The sequence below is a fragment of the Pan troglodytes genome, chromosome 1 (genome assembly GCF_028858775.2).
Source record: "Pan troglodytes isolate AG18354 chromosome 1, NHGRI_mPanTro3-v2.0_pri, whole genome shotgun sequence".
In the NCBI taxonomy this organism is placed as follows: domain Eukaryota; kingdom Metazoa; phylum Chordata; class Mammalia; order Primates; family Hominidae; genus Pan; species Pan troglodytes.
In genome coordinates, this window is record NC_072398.2 from 230,024,486 (window position 1) to 230,048,604 (window position 24,119).

A 24,119-nucleotide genomic window follows, 5' to 3' on the forward strand; every position below is an offset into this window, starting at 1 on the left:
GTCTGCCTGCGGCTGGGTGTCCTGCGTGTCCCCGTGTCTGTCCGCGGCTGGGTGTCCTGCGTGCCCCCGCGTGTGACCACGGCTGGGTGTCCTGCGTGCCCCCGTGTCTGTCCGCTGCTGGGTGTCCTGCGTGCCCCCGTGTCTGTCCACAGCTGGGTGTGCTGTGTGCCCCCCATGTCTGTCCGCGGTTGGGTGTTCTGCGTGCCTCCGCATGTGACCGTGGCTGGGTGTCCTGCGTGCCCCCGTGTCTGTCTGCAGCTGGGTGTCCTGTGTGCCCCCCATGTCTGTCCGCGGTTGGGTGTTCTGCATGCCCCCGCGTGTGACCGTGGCTGGGTGTCTTGTGTGTCCCCGTGTCTGCCCGTGGCTGGGTGTCCTGCGTGTCCCCGTGTCTGCCCGTGGCTGGGTGTCCTGCGTGCCCCCGTGTCTGTCCGCGGCTGGGTGTCCTGCGTGTCCCCGTGTCTGCCCGTGGCTGGGTGTCCTGCATGCCCCCGTGTCTGTCCACGGCTGGGTGTCCTGCGTGTCCCCGTGTCTGCCCGTGGCTGGGTGTCCTGCGTGCCCCCGTGTCTGCCCGTGGCTGGGTGTCCTGCGTGTCATGTCTGCCCGTGGCTGGGTGTCCTGCGTGTCCCCGTGTCTGCCCGTGGCTGGGTGTCCTGTGTGTCCCCGTGTCTGTCCGTGGCTGGGTGTCCTGCGTGCCCCCGTGTCTGTCTGTGGCTGGGTGTCCTTTGTGTCCCTGTGTCTGTCCGTGGCTGGGTGTCCTGCGTGTCCCCGTGTCTGTCCGTGGCTGGGTGTCCTGCGTGCCCCCGTGTCTGTCCACGGTTGGGTGTTCTGCGTGCCTCCGTGTCTGTCCGCGGCTGGGTGTCCTTTGTGTCCCCATGTCTGTCCGTGGCTGGGTGTCCTGCGTGCCCCCGCGTGTGACCGTGGCTGGGTGTCCTGCGTGCCCCCGCGTGTGACCGTGGCTGGGTGTCCTGCGTGCCCCCGTGTCTGTCCGCGGCTGTGTGTCCTGTGTGCCCCCATGTCTGTCCACGGCTGGCTGTGCCAGCCCCCGAGGGTCCCCGGGTTCCAGGCGCTTTCCCGCTGGGTCCCATTGGAGGCAGCGCCCCCTCCCTCTCGCAGTCAAGGTCTCCGTGGCCAATGTGGTGACTCCTTTTGTCGTCTCTGGGCACTGGGGGCACAAGGGGCACTGGATGGCTGGGTGCAGCTTCAACTTCCAGTCAATGGAATTGTTGCAGGGTCTCTCTTCAAGGCCTCCTCCCTCTAGAACGGGGGCTTCCAGCGGTAGAGCCCAACGGAGAGGGCACAGAAACGAAATAGCATGGGTGTGTGCGAGGGGCAGCTTGGAGAGCGTGGTCCCTGCTTCCAGCGTCGGCCCCGGGAGGCCTCCGTTGTGGCTCTGGGACAGGTGGCGGCCACGAGGCTGGCCGCTGCTTCGGGACCCAAACTGGGTTCTGGAAACAGCACCTGAACCTTCCCCAGCACGTGTCCCTGCTGCCACACCATGCGCGTCATCCGCAGCCACAGAACAGGCCAGCCCAGCCCTTAGCCGCCTAAGGCAGCAGGCGTGATGGTCTCGGTTTCTGAGGGTCTCGGTTTCTGAGGGTCGTGGTCTGGGCAGGGGGTTGGGCTTGGGGTGTTCAGGCCAGCCCGAGAGAGACCCCGTGGAGGGGCTTCAGGCATGAACAGCCGAGGGTCCTTGGAATCATCTTGGAGATGGGATGCCGCATGTGTCTCACCCGCAGCTCTCCCAGGACCAGCATCTCTGCACGCAAGGGGCCATGGGCTGGCAGAAGCGTCTGTGGACTCACGGGCATTTCCTGGCCAGCAGGTTCCAGGAACCCCCAAAGAAGGCCCTAGAGACGACCCTGCCCGCTCACACCACCTCCCGGTCCTCAGCGCCTGCGCAGGTCCCATCCCTGTGCCCAGGGGCTGCTGCGAGGCGCCCACTGCGATCTGTGCTGGTGGCTTAGATACAGTCTCTCGTTCACCCGTCCTCCCCACGCGGTAAGAGGGCGCCCACTGCGTGCCAGACGCCGTCCGAAGCCTTTGGGCCTCTCCCATGAATGAAGCAGCAGAGCCCTGCCTGGTGGAGGCTGCTTCGGTGGTGGGAGGCAGGCGTGAGCGATCACACGCGTGTTCTGCGCAGCCTCGTCACATGATGCCTTCCCACACCCAGCTCAGTACCACACGCATGTTGTGTGCAGCCTCGTCACGTGACACCTTCCCACACCCAGCTCAGTACCACACACGTGTTCTGCGCAGCCTCGTCACGTGACGCCTTCCCATGCCCAGCTCAGCAGCACATGCGTGTTCTGTGCAGCCTCGTCACGTGACGCCTTCCCACGCCCAGCTCAGCACCACACGCGTGTTCTGCGCAGCCTCGTCACGTGACGCCTTCCCACGCCCAGCTCAGCAGCACACGCGTGTTCTGTGCAGCCTCGTCACGTGACGCCTTCCCACGCCCAGCTCAGTATCACACGCGTGTTCTGCGCAGCCTCGTCACGTGACGCCTTCCCACGCCCAGCTCAGTACCACACGTGTGTTCTGCGCAGCCTCGTCACATGATGCCTTCCCACGCCCAGCTCAGCACGACACACGTGTTCTGTGCAGCTTCGTCACGTGATGCCTTCCCACACCCAGCTCAGTACCACATGCGTGTTCTGCGCAGCCTCGTCACGTGACACCTTCCCACGCCCAGCTTAGCATGACACACATGTTCTGTGCAGCCTCGTCACATGACGCCTTCCCACGCCCAGCTCAGCACGACACGTGTTCTGTGCAGCCTCGTCACATGACGCCTTCCCACGCCCAGCTCAGCACGACACACGTGTTCTGTGCAGCCTCGTCACGTGACGCCTTCCCACGCCCAGCTCAGCACGACACACGTGTTCTGTGCAGCTTCATCACGTGATGCCTTCCCACGCCCAGCTCAGCACGACACGCGTGTTCTGCGCAGCCTCGTCACGTGACGCCTTCCCACACCCAGCTCAGTACCACACGCGTGTTCTGCGCAGCCTTGTCACGTGACGCCTTTCCACGCCCAGCTCAGCACGACACACGTGTTCTGTGCAGCCTCGTCACGTGACGCCTTCCCACGCCCAGCTCAGTACCACACGCGTGTTCTGCGCAGCCTCGTCACGTGACGCCTTCCCACGCCCAGCTCAGCACGACACACGTGTTCTGTGCAGCCTCGTCACGTGACGCCTTCCCATGCCCAGCTCAGTATCACACGCGTGTTCTGCGCAGCCTCGTCACGTGACGCCTTCCCACGCCCAGCTCAGTACCACACGCGTGTTCTGCGCAGCCTCGTCACGTGACGCCTTCCCACGTCCAGCTCAGTACCACACACATGTTCTGCGCAGCCTCATCACGTGACGCCTTCCCACGCCCAGCTCAGCACGACACGCATGTTCTGCACAGCTTCGTCACATGACGCCTTCCCACGCCCAGCTCAGTACCACACGCGTGTTCTGCGCAGCTTTGTCACGTGATGCCTTCCCATGCCCAGCTCAGTACCACACGCGTTCTGCGCAGCTTCGTCACGTGACGCCTTCCCATGCCCAGCTCAGCACGACACGCGTGTTCTGCACAGCCTCGTCACATGACGCCTTCCCAGGCCCAGCTCAGCACGACACACGTGTTCTGTGCAGCCTCGTCACATGACACCTTCCCACGCCCAGCTCAGCATGACACACGTGTTCTGTGCAGCCTCGTCACGTGATGCCTTCCCACGCCCAGCTCAGCACGAGACACGTGTTCTGTGCAGCCTCGTCACGTGACGCCTTCCCACGCCCAGCTCAGTACCACACGCATGTTCTGTGCAGCCTCGTCACGTGACGCCTTCCCACGCCCAGCTCAGCACGACACACGTGTTCTGTGCAGCCTCGTCACGTGACGCCTTCCCACGCCCAGCTCAGCACGACACACGTGTTCTGTGCAGCCTCGTCACGTGACGCCTTCCCACGCCCAGCTCAGCACGACACACGTGTTCTGCGCAGCCTCGTCACGTGACGCCTTCCCACGCCCAGCTCAGCACGACACACGTGTTCTGCGCAGCCTCGTCACGTGACGCCTTCCCACGCCCAGCTCAGCACGACACGCGTGTTCTGCGCAGCCTCGTCACGTGACGCCTTCCCACGCCCAGCTCAGCACGACACGCGTGTTCTGCGCAGCCTCGTCACGTGACGCCTTCCCACGCCCAGCTCAGCACGACACGCGTGTTCTGCGCAGCCTCGTCACGTGACGCCTTCCCACGCCCAGCTCAGCACGACACGCGTGTTCTGCGCAGCCTCGTCACGTGACGCCTTCCCACGCCCAGCTCAGCACGACACACGTGTTCTGCGCAGCCTCGTCACGTGACGCCTTCCCACGCCCAGCTCAGCACCACACACGTGTTCTGTGCAGCCTCGTCACGTGACGCCTTCCCACGCCCAGCTCAGTACCACACACGTGTTCTGTGCAGCCTCGTCACGTGACGCCTTCCCACGCCCAGCTCAGCACGACACACGTGTTCTGTGCAGCCTCGTCACGTGATGCCTTCCCACGCCCAGCTCAGTACCACACATGTGTTCTGTGCAGCCTCGTCACGTGACGCCTTCCCACGCCCAGCTCAGCACGACACGCGTGTTCTGTGCAGCCTCATCACGTGACGCCTTCCCACGCCCAGCTCAGCACGAAGAGGAGGCTTTGTGTGCACCCCGCTTGGCCACATGGGACCCACGGCAGGGCGCTGGTGCTGTGTCCCAGCCTGCTCTGAGGCTTCCCTGACTGCACCCGTGTCCCATCGCTGCAGTGACAAATCCACAAACCTAACAGCTCAGCAGGACGCGGATTCATGAGCTTGCAGTTCTAGAGGTCACTGGCCCAACACGCGTCCCACTGGGCTAAAGTCAAGGTGTGGGCAGGGCTGGTTCCCCACGGAAGCCTCCGAGGAGAATCCATGTCCTCGCCTTTTCCAGCTCCAAAGCTGCCTGCGTTCCTCCTCCATCTTCAAAACCAGCCGGGTCCCATCTCTCCAGCCTCCAACCTTCATCATCACCTCTGCAACTGACCACACTGGCTCTTCAGATAAACTGGACTTGAGTGGGGTCCCCATCTACTTCAGCCCTAGGGACCCCAAAATCAATTAACCACCGCCCCAAACCCCTTCCACCCATCCCCGCTGAGACACGCTGCCCTGCTGCCCACCGAGGAACCAGCCCGGCTCCCTCCCAGGCCTAGCAGCACCCCAGGGCTCCACCACCCCTCCCAGGTCCAGCATCGCCCCAAGGCAACAGGGAGCCCCTCAAAGGCAACATCCCTGCCAGGCCCCCGCGCAGTCCGGAGTGCCCCTCGGTGCTTTCAAAGGGCACAGGACTCTCCTCACTGGAGCCATAATGAAGAACATGTCTTCTATATGTGGTCACACTCACCGTCACACTCACCAACAGCTGGATGCAGTGGCTCACGCCTGTAATCCCAACACTTTGGGAGGCCAAGGTGGGCAGATCGCTTGAGCCCCGGAGTTTGAGATCAGCCTGGGAACATGGTGAAACCCCATCTGTACAAAAAATACCAAACTTAGCTGGGTGTGGTGGCGTGCACCTGTAATCCCAGCTACTCAAGATTACAGGCTGAGGTGGGAGGATTGATTAAGCAAGCCCAGGAGGTCAAGGCTGCAGTGAGCTGAGACTGCGCCACTGCACTCCAGCCTGGGCCACAGAGCGAGACACCATCTCAACAACAGCAACAACAAACTTTCCAACGGGTTGTCTCTCCAAACATTTGGATTCCTTCTTCTGCATGACTTTCTGGCATCTAGCTTTCTGCGGTGCAGGTCTCTCTTGGGTCCAGGTTTCCTCGATCAGCTGAGTTTGTGATGGGAGCCGCCTGCAGTGGGTGGGTGAGCTGGTGGCATGTCCACATCAGATGCCCAGGCCAGCCTCGGACAGGCTCTTTCCTCTGCGGTCTGGCAGGGTTGGAATTCATTCCCACACACCTTCCCCCACGTCCTGCTGTGTAGATTGGCTACATTCTTCTCCTCTGGGATCCTTCTCCTCTCAGTTCAGTTCAGACTTTGTTCTTGCCCCTGGGAGCATCTGGGCCAGAGAGGATGGCAAGGGGGTCATGAGGAGCTCTGGCAGCCCCTCAGGGAGGTGTTACGGGGCCCCCAGGCAGCAGAGCCTGCCTTTGAGGGAGGGGAAGGCTGCTTCCCTGTGGACGGATATGCAGAGGGGCTTGGCGGTTTGGGGCACTCGCTCAGATGTGTGCAGATACCCTCAAATGTCCTCGCTCCCATTCTCAAAATCCCAATCTTTCCCAATCAGCCTCTGCTCTGGTCTGAAGGCCAGTGCCCCTGAAATTGGTCTGCTGGAACTCAACGCTATTGTTCGTCAGTCTTTGTGTCACTATAAAGAAATGCCTGACACTGAGTCATATAAAGAAAAGAGGTGGCTGGGCGAGGTGGCTCACACCTGTAATCCCAGCACCTTGGGAAGCCGAGGCGGGTGGATCATGAGGTCAGGAGATTGAGACCATCCTGGCTAACACGGTGAAACCCCGTCTCTACTAAGAAAAATACAAAAAATTAGCCGGGCATGGTGGCGGGCGCCTGTAGTCCCAGCTACTCAGGAAGCTGAGGCAGGAGAATGGCGTGAACTCGGGAGGCGGAGCTTGCAGTGAGCTGAGACCGCACCACTGTACTCCAGCCTGGGCAACAGAGCGAGACTCTGTCTCAAAAAAAAAGAAAAGAGGTTTGGGCCAGACGCAGTGACTCACACCTGTAATCCCAGCACTCTGGGAGGCCAAGGTGGGCAGATCACCTGAGGTCAGGAGTTTGAGACCAGCCCGGCCAACATGGTGAAACCCCGTCTCTACTAAAAATACAAAAACTAGCTGGGCGTGGTGGCGCATGCCTGTAATCCCAGCTATTCAAGAGGCTGAGGCGGGAGAATCGCTTGAACCCGGGAGGTGGAGTTTGCAGTGAGCTGAAATCATGCCACTGCACTGGCATGAGAGAGCGGAGAGAGCGAGACTCATTTTAAAAGAAATAAAAATAAGAAGAAAAGAGGTTTGATTGGTCAGGGTTCTGCAGGCTGTACAGGGAACGTGATGGCATCTGCTTCTCGGGACGCCTCGGGACGCCTCTGGAAGCCTCCAATCACAGTGGAAGGGGAAGGAGCCGTGTCTCCCATGGTGAGAGGGGAAGCAAGAGGGTGGAGGTGCCACACATTTTCAAAGATCCAGATCTTCCGTGAACTCACTCGTCACCAAGGAGACGGCCCACCCGTTCATGAGGGAGCCGCCCCACGACCCCAACACCTCCCACCAGGCCCACCTCCAACACTGGGGGCTCCGGTTCAACACGAGACCTGCGGGGGACACGCGTCCAAACCAAATCCGCCCTGGAGGTGACGGCAGGAAGAGGTGGGGTCTCTGGGAGATTCGGCCGCGGGGGCCCTGCCCTCGTGGGGGCGATTAGTGCCTCGTAAAAGGGCTTGAGGGAGCCTTTCTGTCCCTCTGCCACGTGAGGACACAGACAGGCACTGCCTTTGAGGAACAGGCTTTCATAGGCCATCGAAGCTGCTGGCACCTTGACCTTGGACTTCCCGGCCTCCAGAACTGAGGAATGAAATTCTGTTGTTTGCAAAGACCCGGTCATGGGTGTTTTCCTACAGCAGCAGGAACGGGCGACGACAGCATCTGGGACAGCGTCTTGCCTCTTTACTAAGAGACCCTGCAAGCTGTTAGCTCCCATGGCCACTGGAGCACTGATCACTGGGCAGGGGAAGCCTGCAAGCTGTTAGCTCCCACTGCCACTGGAGCACTGATCACCGGGCAGGGGAAGTGACAGCCAGCAGAACAATGACTGAGCGTTTTCCAGAATTGATGGGAGCATGAATCCTCAGATTAAAGAATTTCATGAGTCACGCGAGGGAGGAATAGAAATAACCCGCCCGTGGAAGCTCCGCGGAGTCCCCCAGACTTGGGGAGCAATGAACGCGCTGCGTGACAGGACACCAGCCAGAGATCCGAAGTGACCCATGCTCCCTGGAAAGGAGCCCTCTGTTTAAAATTACCCCAACAAAGAACATGGTATGCCCAGTTTCTAAAACGCAGTGACACAACCTCGATGCCAAAACCAAGTGGGCGTACGAGAGAGGGAAAGTAGAACCCGATCTCAGGAGGCAAATCAGAAAACCCCAAATCAAACATTCAACATTGAAATCCAGCCATGTGTGAGACACGCAGACACACCTCCCTTGCCAAGTTGGAGTTTATATCCTAGGAGCCCCGAAAAAGGCTCAACATTAGAAATCCTTGACATTAACACGTTAAAAGAGAAAACCATTGAGTATCTCAATTCAACATATGTTCATGATTTTTTCAAAAAGATGTAAAGCAGACTTTATTCACGGAGGGCCAAGGCGGTGGGACCCCTGCCCCAGGCGTTGCAGTGGGGAGAGAGACTGGACTCTGCTCCACAGGAAAAGCTTTTAACGAAAGAGGAAGTGGAAATGAACATGATCACGGGTGTCTAGGACAGAGCTGTGGCACACGTCACGTGGAATGTCAGCAATGCAGTGAGGATGCCAGCTCAACGCCTGCGTCTGACCTTGTCCAGGGTTCTGATCCTCGCGTGGCCAGCCCCAGCCTGAGCCGCATCTCCGGGTGGAACCGTTCGCAGTCTCCAGGAGCGGCTCCTTGCATCCCTCCACCAGGTGTCTCTGTCCAGGCCGCCTCTCCAGCGGCTCTCACCTGGCCGCTGTTAGAAGGACACTGTCCACATCCTCAGAAGGAACTTTCCCAGCCTGAGCCTCCACGGCACACGCACTCCTCCAACTAAAGATTCACCGGAAATTTCCCTGAGTTGTGCCAAGAACCAAGGGGCACTGTGTCATCTGGGGCCACCACAGATGCCACACTCACAGTCGAGGACAAATTCACCCAAGACCAGGGGTCAGGCAGGTCCCCTGTCATCCAGGACATGTGGCCCCGGACAGGGCTGGCTGACTCCACGCTCCTTAGCCCCCATCCCAGGCACATTTGAAGACTGAGGGGTGGTCTTGGGTGCCGGTCAATTTGCACCAGGGATCCTCCAGCCCAGCCAAAGAGTCACGGCTGTCCCTTCCTGAAGGCCTTCCTCAGGCTGGGCAGGGCCTGCCCCAGACCCACCGCAGCCAACGGACACAGCCTCAGGCCGGCAGGTGGCACGCGGGAGTGCAGGCCAGGCTCTAGCCGGGCTGGATTGAACCCATAGTGATTTTCCTGAGGTTGGAGGCAGGCAGGGCGGGCCTCAGTGTCTGGGCGACTCAGAGCGGAGATGGCCCCTAGAGGAGGGAGCTAACCCATCTGGGGAGTTCAACATCTGCCTGGAGGATTTGTCAGAACTCAATGCCGAAACCCCCACCCCAGGATGACTGTGGGGCCTGTCTCCAGCTGCTTTGCCTCTTGTTTGAAGGAACACCATGTGGCACATCGAGATCCAGGAGGGGCGACTCGAGGCCTTCCGGACAGCTGACCGTGAGGAGGTGGAGGCCACGGGGCGGCGGCTCCAGGTGCGCGCAGCCGAGCAGCTCTGCAGAGAGCAGGAGGCCCTGGGGAAGGTGGAGCGGAACCGGCTGCTGAGGATCAGGTAGGCGGCACCCAGGCCCACCTCCATCCCTTCCCAGCAGCTTCTGCCAGCCCCTCCGCCCTCTCCCCCAGGGGTCTCCAGATTCAGCCTCGCCCTCCACATCTGTCCGGATCCACCTCCACCCCTCCCTGCCTCCTCCCAGCTTGCTCCTCCACCGGGCCCTTGAGTCCTTCCCAAGTGTCAGGCACTCCCCTGCACCTGCCCAGAGCCCCAGCCCTCCCAAGATGCTGCAGCCACCATACAGCCGCTAAAGCTGGCTACTAAAGCCACGCTCCAGCGAGACTGCCCCTCCCCTTTCCCTCCGGCAGCCCCTTCCTTTTCCCAGCCAGGCCATTCTCTGGGCTCCGTCCCCACCTCTGGCTGCTCCTTTGCACCCCTCCCACGGCCCCCACCTGCGTGGCCGTGGAGCACTCAGGCCCATTCCCCACACGTCCTCTGTCATGAGTCTCCTGCTCAGCCAGGGCCCGGCCACCTACTAGGCCAGTCCCCAAGTGCTCCACAGGCCATCAGGCCAGCTGTCCCAACCTGCCGTGAGCCTCTCTCCTCGGGACCCCCTTCCCCTCCCCCATCTCATTCCTTCCCTTCAGCTGCCCAGGCCACAAACCCCTGTGGAATCCAGGCCCTGGCTGCAGACACAAGGTCCCCAGCCCCTGCCTCCTCCCTCCCCACAGCACTGCTGTGCCTGCACCGTCCTCTTCCCAGACCCCTGCCCAGCTGGGATCAAACCTTGCCTTTGGTGGCTCCCTGGCACTGGAGCCCCAGTAGCATGGAGAGTTTGACATCTGTGTGGCCCACGGCATCAGCTCTCCAGGGACCCTCGCTCCTCCCCAAGGGAGGCCGTGCGGGACAGAGCTGAGCGAAAGGGCCCACGGCGTCTCTGGGACACGAGCTCCAGCCGTGCAGGGCTTGGGGGCAGATGGGACGTGTGATGCCGAGTTTCCCTCTGACGGCCCTATATCCCCACAGGAAGTCCCTGCACACCCAGAAGGAGCTCGGGCTCAGGCACCAGAAGCTGCTGGAGGACGCCCGGAAGAACCACAAGGTTGCCGTGCGGTTCCTGAAGGCCTCCCTGGGAAGGTAGGGCCTCCCTTCCACGTCCTTAAGGAGAAACCCAAGAATACGGGTCACTTGCTTTTGTCTTGAAATGCCCTGATTTTATTATTTATTTATTTAAGATGGAGCCTTGCTCTGTCGCCCAGGCTGGGGTGCCGTGGCGCGATCTCGGCTCACTGCTCCGCCTCCCGGGTTCAAGCGATTCTCCTGCCTGAGCCTCCTGAGTAGCTGGGTTTACAGGCATGCGCCACCATGCCCGGCTAATTTTTGTATTTTTAGTAGAGATGGGGTTTCACCATGTTGACCAGGCTGGTCTTGAACTCCTGACCTCAGGTGATGATCTGCCCGCCTCAGCCTCCCAAAGTGCCGGGATTACATACGTGAGCCACTGCACCCAGCCTCCTGATTTTATTATTGAATCACCACCTTATCATCAAAAACCAATAAGTGTGTATTTTTAGTGCTGAGGTACTGTTTCTTTTCAGAAGAGGCCCTTGAGATGCGCTGGGCGTGTTCCTGCCATGTCCTCGTGGCCTGGCCCTCCAGGGCATGTTCCCACCATGTCGTCATGGCCTGGCCTCTGCGCCAGCACCTTTTGCCCATCCCACCTCTTGTGTTCTCACCATTAATCACATTCCTGGTGGAAATGATAGCACCGAGGCTCCTGTAATTAACACCCCACACGGCATCGCTGTGTCACTTCCTCGGTTAAAAATGTGGCCGTTTGTGGTGGTGCATGACTGTGATCCCAGCGCTTTGGGAGGCTGAGGCAGGAGGATCACTTGAGCCTGGGAGGTTGAGGCTGCAGAGAACTGTGATCGCACCACTGCACACCAGCCTGGGTGACAGAGCCTCAAAAATGTTTAAATGTCCTTCCTCAGAATCCGAGAGCAAGAGAAGAAGGAGGAGATGGAGTGCCACGAGTACATGAGGCGACGCATGGATGCGGTGGTGGCGCTGAAGGGCAGCATCTCCGCGAACCGGGTAGGCCCCCACAGCCCCACCCAGCCTCTCCCTCAGCGCCCTGCCGGGGTCCGTCCCTGGGCCCCTGCTCCTTGGGAGCCAGGCCCGTGTCCTCTGGCGTCCAGGGCTGACCCGTGCACTTGGTGACCCCTGGAGGCTTCCCGAGCCTGTGCCACAGATTTGCCCATGGGTTCCGTGTGGGTCAGGGCCAGGCACTGGAGTCAGGCAGGAGCAGGCACTCCAGCCCTGCTCCCATGGGGCCTGGTCTTGTTGGGGAAGCAGTGGCGTCCTCATGAGACACATGGAGGGCCTGGGCGCCTCGAGGCCATGCCCTGGGGCCAAGGCTGGGGATTCAGGCTGGGAAAATGGAGGGAAGAGTGGGAACAGCATCTGCAAAGGCTCAGAGGTGAGGAGCAGAGGCGGGCAGGTGACGTGCAGGGACACCCAGCCCCATGCTTGGGATGTGCGGACAGTTTGCCAGTGGTCTCTCACAGGATCTGCAGGCGTCAACATTGGTTTAAGGACATCTGTTCAACGGCCCAGTGTGTGAGCATGTGTGTGTGCACGTTTGCATGTGTGTGTGCATGTGTGACCGTGTGTGTGCACGTGTGTGAATGTGTGACCGTGTGTGTGCAGGTGTGCATGTGTGCAGGTGTGCATGTGAGCGTGTGTGCAGGTGTGTGCAGATGTGCATGTGTGCATGTGAGTGTGTGCAGGTGTGCACGTGTGCATGTGTCTGCAGCTGTGCATGTGTGAGCGTGTATGTGCACGTGTGTGCAGGTTTGCATGTGTGTGTATGTGTGTGCATGTGTGAGTGTGTGCATGTGTGTGCAGGCGTGCATGCGTATGTGTGCAGGTGTGCATGTGAGCATGTGTGCACGTGGGTGCAGGTGTGCATGTGTGTCCAGGTGTGCATGTGTGAGCATGTGTGCGCACATGTGAGCATGTGTGCACGTGTGTGGTGTGCATGTATGTGTGCAGGTGTGCAGGTGTGAGCATGTGTGTGCACGTGTGTGCAGGTGTGCATGTGTGATGTGTGCGTGTGCGCACGTGTGTGCAGGTTTGCATGTATGAACCTGTGTGTGCACATGTGCAGGTGTGAGCATGTGCATGTGCCCGTGGGTGCTGCTGCTGTCATCTCAGTGCTCTCTGTTTCCAAGGACACACTGCGGAAGTTCCAAGCATGGGACCGTGCCAAGGCAGAGCTGGCGGAGCAGAGGGTCCAGGCTGAGAAGAAGGCGATTCTGGCCCAGGGCAGGGATGCGTTCAGGCACCTTGTCCACCAGCGCCGGCACCAGGAGCTGGAGGCCCAGAAGAGGTGAGGGTGGTGGCAGAGGTGCCACCGGGAGGCACCCGCCCAGTCAGTGGGTGCAGGGAGAGCCAAGGGGGTTCGGCTTCACATTGAGCAAAGCTGCTCTCTCTCCCAGGGCGCCCACTCAGGCGGCTGTGGGGCACGGGAACAGGGGCTCCAGGCTGCTACCCTTGCCCTGCCTGGGCCTGACTCAGCCTGCCCAGCCCTGCCCCTACTCCAGTCCACGCCCAACTCTCGGCCCCTTCTCCCCTCCCAGACTCTGAAACCCCGGCCCCTGTCGAGAGCCTCCGGCTCCTGTCCTGACTTCTCACAAGGAGGGACTGGCGGGCTCTTTCCTGGCCCACCCAGAAGTCTCCAGGGAGCACCAGGCCCCTCCAGGGAACCTGGTGCTGCTGGGCCTGCCCTTGCTCACTCCCTGTCCAGGGCCGTCCACCTGGCTTCCTGCTGCCACGGCCTTGGGGCCCTCCTGGCCCCTCAGACCACCTCCTGCCAGCTTGGGTCCGTGGTGAACACGTTGCTTCTGGCTTCACTCTCTGTTCTTCTCCAAACGGGGGCCCATGTTGCCCTCTCGGACCCCCCACCCACGGGCCCCACTGGGCTTCCTGAGATCCAGACCTCGGGGCCAGGTTCCTACAAGGCCCCTCCCTCCCACTCAGTCTCGCCTTTCCCAGCCCTGCCCATAACGCTCCCCAGTGACCTCCACGCAAACCACCCTGTCCTGGGTTTTGCCCGAAGCTGCCCTCATCCCGGGAGCCTGGCCCTTTCTCCCCATCCCAGTCTCCCTGTCCACGGCCCTGGCCAATCACTGCTTAGGATCTGCCTGGGCGGGGGCTCCTGGCCCTCTCACTGGGCAAGGCATCCTCCTCTGGGTGCCACAGAGCCCTGAGTGCCTCCTCCCCACCCCCCTGAGTCACGATCAGAGTTCTCCACCACCCATCAGCCTGCCCACCTGGACGGGGGGGTCCTGGCAGCGGCTCCACCGCCTATACATCCCTTAGCCTGGCGCAGGCCTGGCATGTAGGAGGCACCCGGGAAGTGCAGCTGCAGTGAGTGGATGAACATCTTTAGCCCTGGTGCTACTCTCAGTGGCAGCCCCACGCCAGCCTAGAAACAAGGGCTTGGAAGAAGCCCTCCGGGCAGCCAAGGCTGCTGGGGGACTGGGCTGCTAAGTGGGCAGGGCTGGGCTGGGCAGGGCTAGGCTGGGCAGGGCTGGACTAGGCAGGGCTGGACAGGACTGGACTTGGAAGGGATGGGCTGGGCTGAGCAGGGCAGGGCTAAGCTGGGCAAGGCTGGGCTGGGCAGGGCAGGGCTGGGTTGGGCAGGGCTGGGCAGGGCTGGGCTGGGCTGGGCTGGGCAAGGCAGGGCTGCGCAGTGCAGGGCTGGGCAGGGCTGGGCAGAGCAGGGCTGGGCTAGGAAGGTCTGGGCTGGGCAGGGCAGGGCTAGGTTGGGCAGGGCTGGGCAGGGCTAGGCTGGGCTGGGCAGGGCTGGGCTGGACAGGGCTGGGCTGGGCAGGACTAGACAGGACAGCTTGGCAGGGATGGGCTAGGCTGGGCAGGGATGGGCTGGGCTGGGCAGGGCAGGGCTGGGCAAGGCAGGGCTGGGCAGTGCAGGGCTGGGCAGGGCTGGGCAGAGCAGGGCTGGGCTGGGAAGGTCTGGGCTGGGCAGGGCAGGGCTGGACAGGGCAGGGCAGGGCTGGGTTGGGCAGGGCTGGGCAGGGCTAGGCTGGGCTGGGCAGGGCTGGGCTGGACAGGGCTGGGCTGGGCAGGGCTGGGCAGGACTGAGCAGGACTGGGCTTGGCAGGGATGGACTGGGCAGGGCAGGGCTGGACAGGGCTGGGCAGGGCTGGGCAGGGCTGGGGTTTAAGCCTGGAACCTCTGGCTTGGCCTCTGCCCATCTGCTTCCCACTGGAGCTTGCGTTTAGCCCCAGGACCAGGAAGTTCCCACCCCAAGAGCCCTGCTGGGCAGGATGGAGTCCCCAGGAGGGCGCTAGGAAGGGGCCGCCGGGCGCTGTCTCACCTGGGGCTGCTGGGCAGGACCGGAGCCCCCAGGAGGGCGCTAGGGAGGGGCCGCTGGGCGCCGTCTCACCTGGGGCAAGGTGGAGGCAGGGGGCCTCTTGCACTCATCTGAGAAGCGACTCCACGCAGGGCCTTTGAGGAGGAGCAGAAGCTCAGAAAGCAGGAGATCGTCAGTCGGATTCTGAAAGAGGGGGCTGAGGAGGAAAAGAGGAAGAAACAGCATCCCCCCACCAGTGCCAGGCACCGGCCGACCCTGAGGGACAAGACCTGGAACTACATTTCTGACTTTTGCAAGGAGAAGACCACAGTCCCAACCAACACGTCCACACTGGTGAGCAAACCGCCTTCCTGTGGACAGAAGCTGCACACCTGTGGAGGGCAGGTGGGGCCTCAGGGCTCAGGCGTGGTGAGACATCCTCTGAGGACCTCAGCACCATGGCCACCTGCAGGGGGTTGCTGAGCCCGCCGAGTGGCCGCCACTCAGCTCAAGGACAAGGGGACAAGACACACTACGGACCCACCACATGAGAGAGGCCCATGGCCGCAGCATCCCCAGCAAGGGTCCAGTGTCCTCCTGGTCTCGGTGTGCCCACCAGACCCTGCGTCACCCCCAGCAGTGTTGCTGCCCACCAGGCTAGGACCACCTTGCCTGGCCCTGTAGAGAGCTGGGTCAGCCGCCTGCCAGGGAGATGTGCACAGCCGTTCAGACCACATGCCTGGGATCACCCTGCTACAAAGCACTCCTGATAGCACCTAGAGGACAGCTTTCCTATCACTCATTCATTCACTCACTCATCCTTTATTCGTTCACTCATTCTTTCTTCATTCATTCACTCACTGATTCTTCATTCATTCACTCACTCATTCACTCTTTACTCATTCACTCATTCATTCACTCACTCACTGATACACTTATTCATTCACTCATTGACTCATTCACTCATTCGCTCATTCACTCATTCACTCACTCATTCTCTCATTCTTTACTCATTCACTCATTCATTCACTCACTCACTGATTCACTCATTCATTCATTCACTCACACATTCACTTATTCACTCACTTACTCATTCACTCACTCACTCACGTCCAGGGCCTGCTTGGTGTCCACTGCTGCTGCAGGCAACTGGCTTCAGTTGGGGGAATGTATTTCTAGTTTACCTTTCCCTAAAGGTGTGGGGTAGGGACGATGGTCCTCTCCTGAGTCTGGCACAGTGCTGCAGTCTCTGCCCTTGTGTACCCCAAAACCTGAAGGTCAAGGTCACTGCTGCAACCGATGCCCTGCTGGGAAAGAGCAAGCCTTGGGCTGCCTCAGCTTTGGCCTCCACAGGGTCTCTGCGGTGCCCTTCAGGGCACCAGAGAAGGTCCTTTCCTGCTACCCAGGCTCCCAGTGCCTGGGCCGAGCCTTTGCCACATCCACCCCTCACTGCCCGTCTCACGCCGGGGCCTTTGCACCCGCCGATCCCTCTGCCGGGAGCACCCTGCTGTGCCTCCTTGCTCCAGAGAAGCCTCCCCTGCCCCCACCCCCACCCGTGAGCTGCTCCCTGTGATTTTCTGTGGCACCACCTGTGTCACTATGCAGGTCACAGTGACAGCAATGCGCTGGCCCCGTCCAGACTTCCTGTCTGTCGCTCCATAGGATGGTCCCCAGGAAGAAGAACCCTGTCTACCCGGCCCAGTTCCCCCTTCTCCAGCAGGCCTGGGACAGAGCCAGAGCAGATGGGCAAGGCTCCGTCCCCAAACTCATTCTGAGGAAACCACCACAGCCATCCTCCTGGGGTCAGCCTGGGGCTTTTCCCAGGCATGGCTTATATCCACAGAAATGAGAACTGCACCAGGCACGGTGGCTCACACCTGTAATCCCAGTACTTTGGGAGGCTAGGGTGAGTGGATCATGAGATCAAGAGTTCGAGACCAGCCTGGCCAACATAGTGAAACCCCATCTCTACTAAAAATACAAAAAATTAGCTGGGTGTGGTGGCAGGCGCCTGCAATCCCAGCTACTCGGGAGGCTGAGGCAGGAGAATCATGTGAACCCGGGAGATAGAAGTTGCAGTGAGCTGAGATCGCGCTGCTACACTCTAGCCCAGGTGACAGTGCAAGACTGCGTTTCAAAAAAAAAAAAAAATGAGAACAGATGAGTGCCTGAGGATCGGCGCCAAGGATGCCAGTCCATGAATTAGAACATTTTCCTATCAAAGGAAATATTTTGCAGACTCTTCTGAGCATTGTAGAAAAATATTTAATAATGTATTAAAATGCTTATATTTCAAGTAGAAAAAGTTACAAAACCGTGTGCACCGCTATCTCCATGCAGAGTACATGAGGCAGAAGAACGGGGGCAGGCAGCGGGCCATACCGGCGGGGGCTGGGCCGAGTTTCTCTTCCCTGTTCTCTGTCATGAGCGTGTCTTCGCGATGTTCCTCTCCCCGACTGCAGGACTACGAGGCTGCTGCAGGCCCCGGGCCCTCTCGGTTGCTGCAAGTCGTTTCCAGTGAGCTTATCCAGGGGGACCCCGGGGCCAGCTCAGAGGAGGAAACGTTAGCTGAGCCCGAGATCTCTGGGCTTTGGAATGAAGACTACAAGCCATACCAGGTACCAGCTCCTGCTCCTTTAGACGCTTGCAGACGGACCCCGGCCCTCTGTCACCGGCTCGCCACCTCCCACACCTGCCCCGGCCACACCAGCTGCTCTGAGGCTTCTCCTGGCTGTGCCTACCATCTCCCGCCACCCTCTCCTGCGTGTGGACGCCCCCCGCCTCCCTCTCCACACTCATGCCTTTCCCTCTTCGCGGAGCCTGGAGGGCACCACGCGTGCTCGACGACCCCAAGCTCCCCCTGACAGACAGCTCGGTCACCATGGTGTAACGGGGAGGGACGGTGGGGCTCCAAAGCTGAAAGGCTGAGGGAATGACTCTGAGCTACTCCGTGTACTATTGGAGAAGCATCTTTCTAGAAGAAGCGTGCAAACTTTCTTTGACGGCCTTTTGTAAGAAACATGCACCATCTGGCGCTGGGGTCCTTCTGCCTCTGAAAGAGCAGTTACAGCAAGACACGGTCTCTGCAGCAGTGTGGCTCAGGCTGTGGCCCTATCCCACGTGGGAGGGCAATGCCCGCCGCCCGGTTTCTGTAAGCATTGGCCACCTCTACTGTCAGGGCAAAAGCCACCTGGTTCTGCTGGTTCTGGGGATGCCGGGCTGACCGGGGTGGTGAACAAGACAGGCCAGGCAGAACCACCACCTGCCCACTGGGGACACCCAAGGGAGAAGGCTGCCTCTGGACAAGAGGAGGGTCCCAAGTGCCCCCCCCACCCCGGGAAGCCAGGGAGGAGGCTGCCCGGCTGCTGGGCATGGGCACCAGCAGGGACAGCCCACAGCCCAGAGCCAGGACCCACGCAGAGTCCAAGCAGCTTCTGAAGGGACAGTTCAGGACTCCAGTTCTGATCTTCCTGGTTGCTGGTGTTGGCCAGGGAAGCGGCTTTTCATCTGAGAAAGCCCAGTGTGTGCTGACACTGCCCGCTCGAGAAAACTGCTTCCTGCAGAACCTTTCAAAACCTTCCTCTTGTCCTGATTTAACAATCTGGAAAGTTCCCCCTCCACATCATTTCCCAGAAATCCACCTGAATCTGGAGCTGTCTGCTCTTGTTTCCTGGTTTCCTCTTTTTCGGAAGTGAGGGGTCCCTGCCTTGTCAATGGAGCAGAAAGTCAGTCGGTCCCTCAGGGCCTTTCTGAGCAACTCAGAGCAACTCCCCGGGCCATGGGGCTCTTCCCAGCTCCGGTGCTGGTGGCAGCCGGTGGGGCTGGGCTGTCCGTGCTCTGCTAATCGCTACCCTCGCCTCCGAGCTGCCACCGGCGCTGCCCAGGTGGAGCCGCTAACAGCCCCAGCCTCTGTCTCTGTGACCCCCAGGTGCCCAAGGAGGACGTGGACCGAAAGCCCGTGGGCGGGACAAAGATGGACAAGGACATCCTGGAGCGCACGGTGGAGCGGCTGCGGAGCAGGGTGGTCCACAAGCAGGTGGTGTGGGGGCGTGAGTTCCAAGGACGCCCCTTCAACAGCAAACCGGAGCTCCTGCACTTCCAGGTGAGCCCGCAGCTGGGCCAGGAACGGGACAGGCAGCAGCACGGGACAGCAGGGGAGCCCTGCCGCAGCCCAACCCCTGACACCTTTTGCTTTTTTTTGAGATGGAGTCTCACTCTGTCACCCAGGCTGGAGTGCAACGGCATAATCTCAGGTCACTGCAACCTCCGCCTCCTGGGTTCAAGCGATTCTCCTGCCTCAGCCTCCCGAGTAGCAGGGATTACAGGCGCCTGCCACCACGCCTGGCTAATTTTTGTATTTTTAGTAGAGACGGGGTTTCACCATGTAGGCCAGGCTGGTCTCGAACTCCTGACCTCAGGCGATCTGCCCGCCTCAGCCTCCCAAAGTGCTGGGATTGCAGGCATGAGCCACTGCGCCCGGCCTGCCTTTCGCTTTTTAACGCTGGAAAACCCGGGGGCTTCCTCAGGAGGCACAGGCCCAAGTGTGGACCTTCTCTTCCAGGAGGTGGAGGGAGAGGGCCCCATCCCCATGGAGGGCTGGACGCCAGTCTGAGGGCCAAATTCTGAGCAATGGGGGTGCCGTGGCCCCGAAAGCCCTCTGCCACTTGGGGCAGTGGGGGTCCCCTGAACCTCGGGACAGGGATGTAGCAGGGACAGGGTGGGAACATGTGAGGCTGAGGTTGGTGCCTGGACGCCTCCGCCGAACTCTGCAAGACAGAGCGGGCTGTGGGCTCCTGCATTTGACCCCAGCTCAAGTCCATCCATGGAGTCAGGGACCCACCTTGGAACCCACAGTGTCTGAGCCTTTTCTCTCACTCCCACCTGCGGGCCCCAGCAAGGCCCCGTCCTGCCTCAAGTGGCGAAGGCTCTTATGTGACAGGTTCCACCCCCAGACCTGTCCTTCATGCACCCCAGGGGCCTTCTCGATTCTGGGAGAAACCTTGGAAATTGTTCCCTGGGAACCTCTCCCTAGTTGGCAAATGCTCACCAGCGGTTACCTTGAGGCAAAGCTGCCTCGGTGCTCACAGCACAGCCCCCTCCGACCCGCTCTGAAGCTGCTACCTCGGCCTTTCCCAGGACTTTGATATTGGCAAAGTGTACAAGAAAAAGATCACGTTGGTCAACACCACCTACACGATCAACTACTGCAAGCTGGTGGGCGTGGAGGGGCACCTCCGGGACTTCATCCACGTCGAGTAAGAGGACGGCTCAGACAGGGAGGGACGCGGCGCAGGGACAGCAGGAGGTTCATAGGTCCCTTCATGTTCAGAACGGCTGGAACAGGCTCTATCTGGGCATAAGCCCTCAGGTCCGATTTTCACGAAGATTTTGTAGAGGGGGCTCCTCTGTCTTCTTGTGTCAAAGTCGTCCGAGACCAAGCCCATTTCCCTTCACGAATGGCTGGAGCTTTTGCCTGGCTGCCCAAGTTTCCTTTTGTTTTTCTTTGTTTTGTTTTGTTGCCTTTTTTTTTTTTTTTTTGAGATGGAGTCTTGCTCTGTCGCCCAGGCTGGAGTGCAAGTGCAATGGCGCGGTCTCAGCTCACTGCAACCTCTACCTCCTGGATTCAAGAGATTCTCCTGCCTCAGCCTCCCCAGTAGCTGGGATTACAGGCACCTGCCACTACGCCTGGCTAATTTTTATATTTTTAGTAGAGACCGGGTTTTACCATATTGCCCAGGCTGGTCTCAAACTCCTGACCTCAGGGGGTCCACCTGCCTTGGCCTCCCAAAGTACTGGTATTACAGGCATGAGCCACCACACCTGGTCAGAGTTTCCTTTTGTATTGTTATGTTTTGATGTTGACCATTCTGATAAGTTTTCCCTGGCAATTAGCCAGTGTTTTCAGTGTCAAGGTGAAAGCTGTCTTCATTTCAGCACTGCCTCCCTGAATTAAGGTCGTGCTTTCACTCTGTAACAATGTTTCCATTTGCTTCCTTGCAGACTCCACTTACCTGTGTTTTGGATCCTCCTTGCTGGTCTTTGGTGTCTACTGTTTTCCTTCTGGTTGCCTTTAATGCTTTCTGCTTTCCTTTGTTTTGTTTTTGACAGGGTCTTGCTCTGTCACCCAGACTGGAGTGCAGTGGCGCGATCTCAGTTCACTGCAGCCTCAATTTCCCAGGCTCCAGCAATCCTCCTGCCTCAATCAGCCTCCTGAGTAACTGGGACCACAGCTGTGTGCCACCAAGCCCGGCTAATTTTTCTATTTTTTGTAGAGACAGGGTTTCACTGTGTTTCCCAGGCTGGTCTCGAACTCCTGAGCTCAAGTGATCCACCTGCCTCAGCCTCCCCAAGTGCTGGGATTACAGGTGTGAGCCCCTGTGCCTGGCCCATTTTCTTCTTTTCTCTTTTATTTTATTTTTCTTCATTTTTCCCTCTGACGGCCTTTTCCATGTTTTCTGCAATGTTTCTCTTTTCTTCTGCTCCTTAGTAACTTATTTTTTTATTTTTATTTTTTTTGAGATGGAGTTTCAGTCTTGTTGCCCAGGCTGGAGTATAGTGGCACAATCTCGGCTCACTGCAACCTCTGCCTCCTGGGTTCAAGCGATTCTTCTGCCTCAGCCTCCTGAGTAGCTCGGATAACAGGCGCCCGCCACCACGTCCGGTTAATTTTTTGTATTTTAGTAGAGACGGGGTTTCACCATGTTGGCCAGGCTGGTCATGAACTCCTGACCTCAGGTGATCCGAGGCCCACCTCGGCCTCCCAAAATGCTGGGATTACAGGCGTGAGCCACAGCACCCAGCCTAACTTACTTTATTTTTAAGAACGTTCTTTCTCTTCTACTTCCTGCTTCCTGCCAGTTTTCTCTTTGTGGACAGGTTTGTAGGTCCAGGATGGCTTTCGGATTCCCCGTTCAGGAGTTTCCACTCCCGCGAGCATTGTGAAGTGCAGCTTCTCAAAAGAGGGTCAGCAAGGGCAGGATCCTCATTCCCCCCTTGCTGCCCAGGCTCCAGAGGGGCCTCCTCTTCTCCCACCAGGCGTCTTCCTGAGGCTGCCCCCAGGGGCGGGTGGGCTCTGATGGCCCCTCCCTGAGATCAGCACTGACTCACTGGGACTTGGTATTTTCTTGTGGAGGCTGTGATGCTCTCTTTGGGGAGCTGATTTTAGGTCAGTCTTAGGGTCTTTCTTCCCGTCTCCTTCCTCTCTTCCCTGCAGTTTTTCAGACCCTCGTAGCTCTCTGTGAAGGCGGGCATGGAGAATGCATGCTGGAGGTTGGTGTTTACTTTTCACCTTATGGTTAATTTTAAGTCTGGGGGGTTCTGTGTCCTCTAGTCATGCTGAAGGCATGGGATTTCTGCAGCCCGCCTGTTTCTCTCATTGATCCATGTGGTTTCTGGAGGGCGCGTGCAGAGGTGGGTTTAGGTGGTCGCTGTGCTCTCAGCCACCGAGGCATTCCTCCCCACGCTGCGACGAGAACTTCTTATGGACGGTTATTTTCTCTCAACAGGTTGAGGCCGCCACTCTCCTGCCCTCTGCCTCTTGTTGCTGGAGTGGGAGGTGGCCTCGGTCCAGGTGCTGGTTTTTTTGGAGGATACCTGGCTTTCCGCCTGCTTGCTCTGAGATTCTCTCATCCTTAACATCCCGCAGCTCTGCTGTGCGTCTGGTGTGGGCTGATTTTTCTTGGACCTCACTGTGCTGTTGAATCTGAAGATTCAGATCTTTGAACAATTTTGGGAACTTCTCAGCCCCAGCTCCCCAGGCATCACCCCTCCCCCATTCATTCTCCAGCTCTGCCCTCCTGCTCCTCCTTTTGAAACCTCCCCGTCGGGTTGGAAATTTCTTGTCTCTTTTTCGCATTGGGTGGTGCTCTAGGTGCTGCTCGGTTCACCACTTGTCCCCTTAGTGCTGCTAATCAACAGTTGAAATTGCTCAGTAAGTTTCTTACTCAGCGGCCCTGTCTCTCATTTCTAAAAATGCCAAGTTCTGTTTTGGATGAGTCTGCATTTCTTGACAGTGTCTTGTTCTTTTCTCACGTCTGGAATTCTCTATTTCTGTCTCTAACCATTTTATCTATATGTCCTCTAACATCCCCACTCCACGCTTCTGTCGTCTGAAGGGTTTGGAGCTCAGCCCTGCACTCTGCTGCTGGTTTATGTGAGGCACGCACGTCCACCCTCTCGGATTCTGCTCCTCTCCCCGGCAGCTCCATCCCGGGCTCTGTGCAGTCGGCACCAAAGCATTTCCCTCCCAATTGGAGGAGCTTTGGGTTTGCTTCTGCTGGTGCCGTGGGAATGTTGCCAGCCAGGGACACATTTTACATTAAAATTTTAGCTTGTGCATTTCTAAACCAAGCACATTAGGTAAAATCCAACCTTGTGAAATCAGCCTGGCGTCAGGAATTCCTTGGGGAGATGCTCCCTCACCCTGATCTGGGCCAAGACAGACCAGCTCCCTCAAGTGGCCTGTGCAGTAGGGGCTATTTTTGTGGTTCTTTCCCTGAAAGGGGCTGAGAGGGTCCCGAGGGTCCCAGCTGTCTCAGGACTCCCAGTTCCAGCTCTCTTCCTGGCTCCTGCCCACAGCCCCCTGGTCCCATATTGGTATCAAAGCCCTAGAGCCCTGGTCCCAGGCCTGGCACCTGTGCCCAGGGGAACTGTGGCCCTCTCCGACCCATGGGGTCCCATTTCCTGGCAGTTGGCCTGGGGACTTGTCTCACGCCTTCACTGATTAACTCCCTCACTCCACAAACGTTCGCACACACTGGAGCGCCCCCTGCCTGCCAGGTACTGGCGGCAGCAGGGAATGCAGCAGATCCAGCACTCCCCCGGGTGAAGGCGGCTGGGCAGGGGGCCAGGCCCGGGATGGGGAGGAGGCCAGGAGGCCCAGCCTGACTGTGCTCTGGGTGGTGAGGCGAGCGTCTGCCCTCCGCAGCACTAACCCCCGTGTGCTATGGGTCACGTCCTGCAGCTTTGACCCCCCTGGCCCCCTGTCAGCCGGAATGTCCTGTGAAGTGCTTGTCACCTTCAAGCCGATGGTGAGTCAAAGGGGCCCGTTCCCTCTCGAAGGAGAGGTGGTGGTGGGTGGAGCCTGTGATCGGGCATGGTGGCGCAGAACACGATGGGGGAAGGATGCACTTGGCCTCTCAGTGAGGATCACGCAGGCCCGTGTTTTGCTGTTTTACTTCCAAAAATACACTC

The 24,119-nt window shown here is 59.3% G+C and overlaps 1 protein-coding gene across 2 annotated transcripts in view; it reads left to right on the forward strand.

Moving 5' to 3' along the window:
* Window positions 1-24,119, forward strand: part of CFAP74 (cilia and flagella associated protein 74) — an 88,853-nt gene that overhangs the window by 21,874 nt on the left and 42,860 nt on the right. For both annotated transcript variants that reach the window (XM_024355833.3, XM_024355834.3), the window contains exons 7-15: window positions 9,434-9,607; window positions 10,574-10,684; window positions 11,542-11,644; window positions 12,784-12,941; window positions 15,080-15,281; window positions 17,390-17,545; window positions 18,856-19,029; window positions 20,064-20,182; window positions 23,890-23,956. In XM_024355833.3, the coding sequence (XP_024211601.2) occupies window positions 9,434-9,607; window positions 10,574-10,684; window positions 11,542-11,644; window positions 12,784-12,941; window positions 15,080-15,281; window positions 17,390-17,545; window positions 18,856-19,029; window positions 20,064-20,182; window positions 23,890-23,956 (1,264 nt within the window). The remainder of the gene's footprint in view (window positions 1-9,433; window positions 9,608-10,573; window positions 10,685-11,541; window positions 11,645-12,783; window positions 12,942-15,079; window positions 15,282-17,389; window positions 17,546-18,855; window positions 19,030-20,063; window positions 20,183-23,889; window positions 23,957-24,119) is intronic.